The sequence below is a fragment of the Lepidochelys kempii genome, chromosome 24 (assembly GCF_965140265.1).
Source record: "Lepidochelys kempii isolate rLepKem1 chromosome 24, rLepKem1.hap2, whole genome shotgun sequence".
Lineage (NCBI taxonomy): Eukaryota > Metazoa > Chordata > Testudines > Cheloniidae > Lepidochelys > Lepidochelys kempii.
The window spans coordinates 5,857,285-5,866,092 of record NC_133279.1 but is presented as its reverse complement, the minus strand read 5'-3'; the positions used below and the strand labels follow the sequence as shown (position 1 = coordinate 5,866,092).

The following is an 8,808-nucleotide window of genomic DNA, read 5'->3' as shown; positions in this document are numbered from 1 at the left end:
TTAGTGTATTTTTCACTCCATGCATCTGATGAAGTGGATTTTAGCCCATGAAAGCTTACGCCCAAATAAATTTGTTAGTCTCTAAGGTGCCACAAGGACTCCTCATTGTTTTTGGAGCTTCTAATGCCCTTCAGTGACTCCGGAGCAGAGCTGGGTGGGAACCGGAGTTTCCCTTTTCTGGGAAATTCTCTGATGGCAACATTTGTTCCAACCGCACTGCTATGGAGGATACAAATGTAAAGCTGGGGAATCCAGCCAATTTACGCCAGCCTGTGCCTGACAGTGCGGAGAGGTTGGGATGTCTCCCCAGCCCACCCCTAGAGGTTTCTACCCCTCTGGGATTTCAGGGGCCTTTATTTCCAGCCTCACGATCTGAAGGCAAATACGAATGTGTTCAGTGAAAGCCAAACGAATGGAGCCGATGGGAAAGAACTACGGAGTTAGAAAAGGAAAATCCCGGTTCCCTGATGCCCCCTCCCATCCAGCAGCTCCGATTCCCTTTTGGATTCATAATAAGCTTAATTCCCTGTTGAGTCAACAGCATGCTTCAGTGCTCCAGGCCTTCCCTTCCCGCTCCGAGGGGCTGGCCTCTGTCAAAGGCCCCGCGGGACAGGAAAGCCCTGTCCCTTTTCTTTACATTCCCCCCGATTAAATCCCCTCTTCTCCTGCCAGTTCAACACCCTTGTCCAGAGCCTGGGGTCACCCAGCAGGTGCACCACGGTGCTGAGCATCAAAGGCTCTGCTGAAACCGTCAGCTTCAACACCAGTCCAGGAGCGGAGGGAGGAGGCGGATTCTCAGGGGGCTGTGGGGTTATTTACCGTGGGTGCCTCCAGCACCCGTGGGCGCCACTCCCGATGGTTGGGACTCAGGAGACCTGGATTCACTTCTGTGCTCTTCCAGACACTCGTTGGGTGGGTCCCGTAGCCGTTCCGTGTTCCTGCCCCATTAAACAGATACCAGCCCAGCCCTGCCCTGCCTCGCAGGGGTGCTGTGAGGCGACTGTGGGCAGTGCTCAGTTACTATGGGGTAGGGGCCCTCAACCTGGGACTGAACATTAGGGGCTATTTTAAAAATTGCCTGAAGACACTGAAACTTCTTGGGGGCTATTCCTGGCTCTGCCGCTGGCTCCCTGTGTGCCCTAGGGCAAGTCGCTTCATAACTTATTGTATAGTATCTAGGAGTCCCATGCATGGACTGACCAGGACCTCAAGGGGCCGGGGTGCTGTACAAAGATAGAAGAAAACAAAGGGGTCTGCCCCCTCAGGAGCTGGCAGCCTCAGTTTCCTCAGGGATAAATTGAAAGGCCAGGCCGAGCTGCTTCCCAAGGCTTGGAAGGATTCGATATGTATCGATAGATGTCTGTGAATGTCAATTTCACCGCAAACACCCCACACGCCCAAGGAAAAACTATTGCCCAGAAATTTACAGATCAGCAAAGTAAGAAAACGGCTGCTTGAAAACGTATGAGAGGCTGTTGTTAAATAATTACAGCCCAGAATTTCCTGCAGCTGTGAAAATGTAATCGATAAAAAGTTGGGGGGATGCTTAAAAATGCCATGCCACTGTGACCACGCAAATGGATCAAAATCGAGAAAAAGGCCTAAAATAAACATCAGTGTTATCTGTTGGAAGGATTAAATAAAAATCTAATTCTGCCAAGTCTATATACAAGACAAAGTGCTTTGAAATCAGCCAGGCCGCTGCCTCAGGAACCTCAAGGTGACAGAAGGAATATGAAGCCAGAAGAGGAGTTTTTAGCCCCATGACGGGTCCAGCTGTCTCCTGATGAGCAATCCAAATGCCATCCATCTTCTGGGGGGTGGGGGGAGAGAACCCTGCAACGCTAACTTCCAAACCCCTTCCATTCCCGTAAGTGGCCATTAATTCCCGTCCGATCGGCGCAGGATTACAGTGCATGGAAATCAAATGACTTCATTGTGATTAAAGGTTACGGCCATGCGGGGAGGGACGGGATGAATAATCGTTGGCCACTTAGCAGAAAGTGGCGGCTGCCTCGGCAGAGAGGAGGGGCCCGATCCTGCCTCCCTCTTTTCCATGAGCAGCTTGAGCGAAACGCCCCCCAACGGGCCGAAGGGGCCTCAGCCTCTGTGCACAAGAGTGAATTTCGCCCGGAGAAAGGGAAGGATCACAACTCCCTGTGGAAAGGCAGCCACCCCTGGGGTGGAACACGGCAGCCATTTAAATGGCACTGCGTGACGGCTTAGGAGAGGAGAACCTCAGACCCCACCCTGGGGGATTTTGACAGGGGCAGCATAGGGTTGCCCATGTTTTAACATGACTGGGCTCCCTCAGAAATGGCCCACAGGCCTGAGAGTGCAGGGATAGGGCTGGGAGACCGGTTCGTTGTTTGTAATATGGCCCTGTGGCGCCCAGCACTGGGAGCATCGCACCCCTTCGTGTCCCAGAGATCTCAGCAAAAGCAAACAAGACGCACGAGCCCAGGCGGTCCGTACATCGACCCTTCTGGACGACCGGGCGACCCTGGGGTGACCTTGGGATTCACCACTTCGCCCTGCCCAGCACTCCCTGACATCCCTGCTAGGCTGCTCTCCGACACCCCCCCAACACTCAATACCTGCTGAAAGGCAGCTGTCTCCTCTTTTGTCCCCACGGGAGCAGGCGTCTACTGAGTGCAGGTCCCTATTGTGGGGGCTTTATCTTGCTGCAGGCGGCAGCTGACAGCAGTAAGAAAAGGGAGCGGAGGGCCGGGGAGTGTGTCGTGTGCAAAAGGGCCCCAATGTAGCGGGGGGTTCCCCTGATCTCTGGGCTAAAGAAGCGGAGACAAAGCAGGGTCACGCTGAACGGCTGTGGGTATGGGGGAAGGGGGCAGGGCTGCCCAGACGATTCAGGGCACCTGGAGTCTTCGGCAGCGGGGGTCCTTCCGCTCCGGGTCTTTGGTGTACTTTGCTGAAGATATGGAGCAGAAGGACCCCCCCCCTCTGAAGTGCCGCCGAAAACTCTCGTGGAAGCCCCTGCGGGGCCCAGGGCCTCGGGCAAATTGCCCCACTTGCCCCCCCCAGGAGGCCCTGGGAAGCGGGGGTGCAGCCAGGTGGTGGGGATAGAGTGGACAGAGCTGGGGACAGAGAGAAGGAACATCTCACTCCTAGAAAAATCTTCAGGCCATTTATGTCTCTCCTCATTTCCTGGCACAGCCCCAGCTGTCTGTCTCCACCTACCACCTGTCATAAGAACATAAGAACGGCCCTACTGGGTCAGACCAAAGGTCCATCTAGACCAGTGTCCTGTCTTCTGACAGCGGCCAGTGCCAGGTGCCCCAGAGGGAATGAACAGAAGAGGCGATCATCAAGTGATCCATCCCCCGTCACCCATTCCCCGTCCTCTTCACCTCAGGCTGCATCTGCCCTAAGAGTGCTTGACCGGCACGTGAGACCAGCAATGCGCTCCGAGTGCGGATGCCGCCCATCCCCGGCAAGGCAGAGTTTGATCCACCACGCCCGAAGGAACTCAGCCATGCTGGCCGAAGTGCGACATTGCTGGTCTAACTGCGTCTACACCAGCAGCTTCTGCTGGCATAACAAAGTAAGTCAAGGATCGCAGGCCTGCCCAGCAGAACTGGGCCCGGAGAGGCGGGAGTGTAGACCCAGCCTTTGATTGTTTGCTCCTCAGGGGCAGGGATCAGCGCTTTCTTCCGTGTTTATACAGCTCCTGGCCCAATGGGCTCATGGTCCTGGGACAGGGGCATGGAGGGGCTATCATGACACAGATATTAAACAATCATCAGACGGAAAGAAAAGGAAAGAGCAGGATGAAAATTTCATCCAAACTTCTTTTCCGAGGATTTGGGTGCAGAAATGTCCATTTTGGTCAGATTTTTTTCCTGGATAAAACACATCTCTGTTATCAGTCATCATCCTGCAAACCCCTCTCCACCCCACCCCCACCCTCTTAGCAGGTGGTGACCCTCCTGGGGAAAGGGATTAAGTGGCTTTTGCTTATTCGAAGAGACACACAATCCTCAGCCCAACTTAGCGATAAATGGAGCTGGGAGTGGCTCTTTGGGGACAGAGGATCACGGGTGTGGGCTGAGCAGTCCGGAGAGAGGACCCTAGAAGTAGCCCTTTAGGGACAAGGGCCTGCAGCTGAACCTGAGACTAGCTAGTTCAGTCTTCAGGCAGACGAATGTTCCTGACCGCTGAATCCTGCTCTAACCACTAGGCCTGACCACCCACATCCCAGCCAGGAGACTTTCCTTCCCAACTGACAGCCCCACCTCAGGCAAACAGCCCAGGCCTTGCAGCGGGAGGTTTGATTTCCTGTCTCCTTTTCTCAGCTCCGACACCTGCCAGGCCTGTTAACAGCCAGAAGTGCTGCATGGTACACATTGCCGTAGAGAGTCTGTGTCAAAGAAGCTGGATCAAAAGGGGAGGAGGGGGTAAATGGTCTGATGGTTTAGGGACTGGGAGTCCGAACTTCCTAGCTCTTTGAGGGAGTGGGGTTTAGTGGTTAGAGCAGGGGACTGGAAGTCAGGATGCCTTGGTTCTATTCCTATCGCTGCCACTCACTGCTGGGTGGCCTTGGGCAAGTCACATCTCCCTGTGCCTCAGTTTTCCCTATCTGTAAAATGGGGGTGATGATACTGACCTATCGGTTGTACAGGGGGAAGGCGAAATGATTCGGGGTGCCAGTCATTGATTTAGGCACAGGGTGGGGGGGGGCGTCCTGGGGGCCGAAAGCTCTGTGCAGCCATCTCTTGCTTTGCTAAATAGACACACAAAGGAGGCAAAACGATTCGGGTCCCTTGGTTTTTTTTAATGTGTCCTTTAGGGACAGTGCAGGGCCGTCCATATTCAACCCGCTTCCTCGCCGTGCTGGGCGACAGCAGCCTCCTCCCCATCTTCTTCGTCTCTGGCCTCCCCTTCCAGCCCCCGAGCCTGGCTGAGGTCGGAGAAGACCGAGTCCCATGCCTCCTCCAGCTCTCTCCGCCGCTCCTCGTATGCCTCCTTCTCCGCCAGCTGGTTGCCCTCCAGCCAGGAGGTGGCCGCCTCACACAGCTCCAACACCCTCTTCTTGGCCCGACCATCAAGGGCCTGGCCTCCCTCTGCAGCCCTCTTCAGGTGGAGCGCGCACGACTCCAAGGAGTTCATGGCTGCGATCTTCTCCTGCTGCGCCTCGTCTTGTGCCCTGTGCTCCTCGGCCTCCCGCACCATCCGCTCCACCTCCTCTCTGTCTAGCCGGCCTCTGGTGTCGGTGATGGTGAGCTGGCTGGTGTTGCCGGTATCCGTGTCCCTCGCCGACACGGTCAGGATGTTGTTGGCGTCGATGGAGAAGCTGACCTGGATGACGGGCTCTCCGCGCCGCGCTGGGGGAAGGCCACTTAGGATGAAGGTACCCAGCAGGTGGTTGTTTCTGCTCATGGGTCTCTCCCCTTCGTAGACCTCAAACACAACCGTCTCTTGGTCATCTTCCGCCGTGGTGAATTCCATGCTTTCCTGGGTCGGGACCGGAGAATTGCGTTTGACCACGGTGGCCATCTCCCCTCCTACCGTGTCAATCCCCAGGGACAGCGGGGTCACATCCAGGAGGAGCACGTTTTGCAGCCCCTGGGACCTGTTGCCTGTCAAGATGGCCGCCTGCACTGCTGCCCCGTAGGCCACGGCCTCATCTGGGTTGATGTTCTTGCTCAGTTCCCGCCCACTGAAGAACTCCTGCAGCAGTGTCTGGACCTTGGGGATGCGGGTTGAGCCTCCCACCAGCACGATGTCATGGATCTGATCCTTGTTCATGTTGGCGTCCCGCAGTGCCTTCCCTAAGGGCTTTAAGGTGGCCTGGAAGAGGTCGGAGCACAGGTCCTCCAAGCGGGCCCGGGTAACGATGGTGTGGAAATCCACCCCCTTGTACAGGGAGTCGATGGAGATGGCAGCAGCAGTGCCAGAGGAGAGCGTCCGCTTGGCCTTCTCGCAAGCCGCCCTTAGCCTCTGCATGGCTTTCTTGTCCTGGCTGAGGTCCTCCTTGTGTTTCCTCCTGAACTCCCGCACCAAGTGATCCACCAGCCGGTTGTCGAAATCCTCCCCCCCCAGGTGGGTGTCCCCCGCCGTGGCCTTCACCTCGAAGATGCCATCGTCCACCCTGAGGATGGACACATCAAAGGTGCCACCGCCCAGGTCAAAGATGAGGATGTTGCGCTTCCCTTCCCCGTCGCGGCTGGCCTCCAGGCCGTAGGCAATGGCCGCTGCCGTGGGCTCATTGAGGATCTTCAGGACGTGGAGGCCAGCGATTGTCCCAGCATCTATGGTGGCTCGGCGCTGGGAGTCGTTGAAATAGGCTGGCACTGTGATGACAGCCTGGGTGATGGGGCAGCCTAGGTAGGCCTCAGCCGTCTGCTTCATCTTGGCGAGCACTATGGCAGAGATCTCCTCAGGGTAGAAGGCCTTCTCCTTCCCCTTGAAGGACACCTGCACCTTGAGCTTCCCGGCATCGCTCACCACCTGAAAGGGCCAGTGCGTCATGTCCAGCTGAACCATGTGGTCCTCAACCATCCGGCCGATCAGCCGCTTGGCATCAAAGACAGTGTTCTGGGGGTTGAAGGCCGCCTGGCTCTTGGCGGGGTCCCCCACCAGGCACTCCGTGTCAGTGAAAGCCACGTAGCTGGGCGTGGTCCGGTTGCCTTGGTCGTTGGCGATGATCTCCACCTTGCCGTGCTGGCGCACCCCCACGCAGGAGTAGGTCGTGCCTAGGTCTATCCCCACGGCCGGTCCCTTGGCCCTATGCATGGTCAGGGGTGAGGCTGCAGTGCAAAAAGAGATCTGCTCCTGGGGCTTTCTAGAGACGCAGAACTGCTCCCATGGGTTGTTTCCTGCCCTTGCCCCCACCTCAGTTGGTTGGTAAATTGACTTCCATGGGCCTTGTTCTCCTGGACAACCTATTCATATCTACTCAGCCCCCAGCTGGGTGGCAGGAGCTTCCCCACCTCAGCTCCTCTAGGGACCTGACTGCCCTTACCTCGACACGTGTCACAATAGGGTTGAGCCACCAGTCTGCTGCTGCATCCCCCTCTCCATTATGGCTTGCAACCCTTTGGGTGTTATTCGCAGCTCTGGAAATGGAGTATTCCCACTGTCCCACTAAGGCGTGATTGTGCCAGGGGGCCGGAGGTGGCATGGGAGTGAATGTGAGAGGAGGTGCATTGGGTCATCGAGGGGGACATGAACAGAAAGAGGGGACCTTGGGTCATATATAGGCATGGCAAAATTCAATTTTGATATTTTTATAATTTCAACAGCTGATATTGGTTTCTTTCTGATCTCTGTTTTTTTGATTTGCAGCCATTTAAACCTCACCATTGTGTGAAATTCGGGTTGGGAGCATATTTTTCCCATTTTTACCCATTTAAATGTTCACAGTTGTGGAAAATTACGGGAGCGGGGGGGGAGGAGAGGGTGTCAGACAATTATTTAATGACAGTAGACACTGAGAATGAAAAAGTTAAAAGCTTTATACCCCGTTAACACAAACGATCAATGTCGCATGTCAAAATATACAAAGTAAATATCCTGAAATCAACAGATTGTACCTGTTTTTACTATTCATTCGTGAGGCCATTTGTAACCAGCCTAATTCAAAAGTCTGAATCACTGGATTTTGACGCTAATAAATTCTCAAGCAGAGGTTTTCTTACTTTATCTATGTGTATATTTCGATTATTATTGAAGGAAATATTTTTGTTGTTGGTTTGTGTGTGTGCAGTGAAATCAACGTCTACCGATAAAAAGCTGATCCTTCCAAGCCTCATTATTTATATTATTATAGACAAGCACCTGACAGTCAGGATGTGAACCCAACCAGCTCTCACAGAATGCTTTCCAGCCCTAGCTTTCAACGTGCGTTACAAAGGAAAGCAGTACCATTATCCTCATTTTATATATGGGGAAACTGAGGCGCACAAGAGAGCCATGACATGCTCACAGTCCTCCAGCAGCAGAGCCAGGCCAAGAACCCAGGTCTCCTAAATGCCAGGTCAGTGCTTTATCCACTAGGTGACACTCCTTCTCTGGGCCGCAGGGAGAGCCATTCATAGCTACTGACATGCTGGAAGCGGTTGGAGCAAATTGGGCATAGTTAGTGCGTACTTTGGCTGGCTCTTTGGACCAATCCCAGTTGGGTACGAGCACCTAGATTCTAGGGAATGGACACTGTAGAGATGCAAGAGAGACAGATTGGTAAGAGAGGATAGATGGACAGAGATCAAAGAGATGGGCAGATAGAGAAAAGACAGGATGGATAGTTCGCTACCTCTGAGAGTGGCAGGTGAGGAACCTTCCCCCCAAGGCCTTCCTCAGTGCTACCAACTCTCACGATGTTATTGCAAGACTCTCAATATTTGAAGTTTGAATCCCCAGCTCCTGGAGTCTTGTGATTATGGGAAAATCTTGGCTTTGGGTTAACCCCCCCTTCTCCCAAAAAGAGCTATTTCTCGCCCCTGTGGCTGCAGAGAAAAGCTGGGGAAAGTGGCCCCCTAGAAGCTCTGAAATCGGAAAGAACCCAGATTTTTATGTGATTTTTTGGGAGTGGGGGAGGGGCGGCTGACTCATGATATTTAGAGCACCACTCATGCCCCAGGTGTTCCCCATCAGAGGCGTTACTGATCCCAGATCCCCCCCGTTGCGGATTCATCCCATGAAGGGTCGTTCTGAGAACACTGAGGGGGTCATGGGGTGGACGTGAGTTCCCTGGATGGAGCTGATTTCAACGCTGCAAAGAGAGGGGCGGTGAGAGGGGGGATTCACGCGCCCTCCCCTTCCCCAGCGTGAATGAGGAAACCCACCGCT

General features: G+C 54.5%; 1 protein-coding gene across 1 annotated transcript; it reads right to left on the bottom strand.

The window, feature by feature from the left end:
* Positions 1 to 4,830: 4,830 nt before the first annotated feature.
* On the bottom strand, positions 4,831 to 6,753 carry LOC140902900 (heat shock 70 kDa protein 1A-like). Its single transcript, XM_073323491.1, has one exon. The coding sequence runs from the start codon at positions 6,751 to 6,753 to the stop codon at positions 4,831 to 4,833; it is 1,923 nt and encodes a 640-aa protein (XP_073179592.1).
* Between the last annotated feature and the right edge of the window lie 2,055 nt (positions 6,754 to 8,808).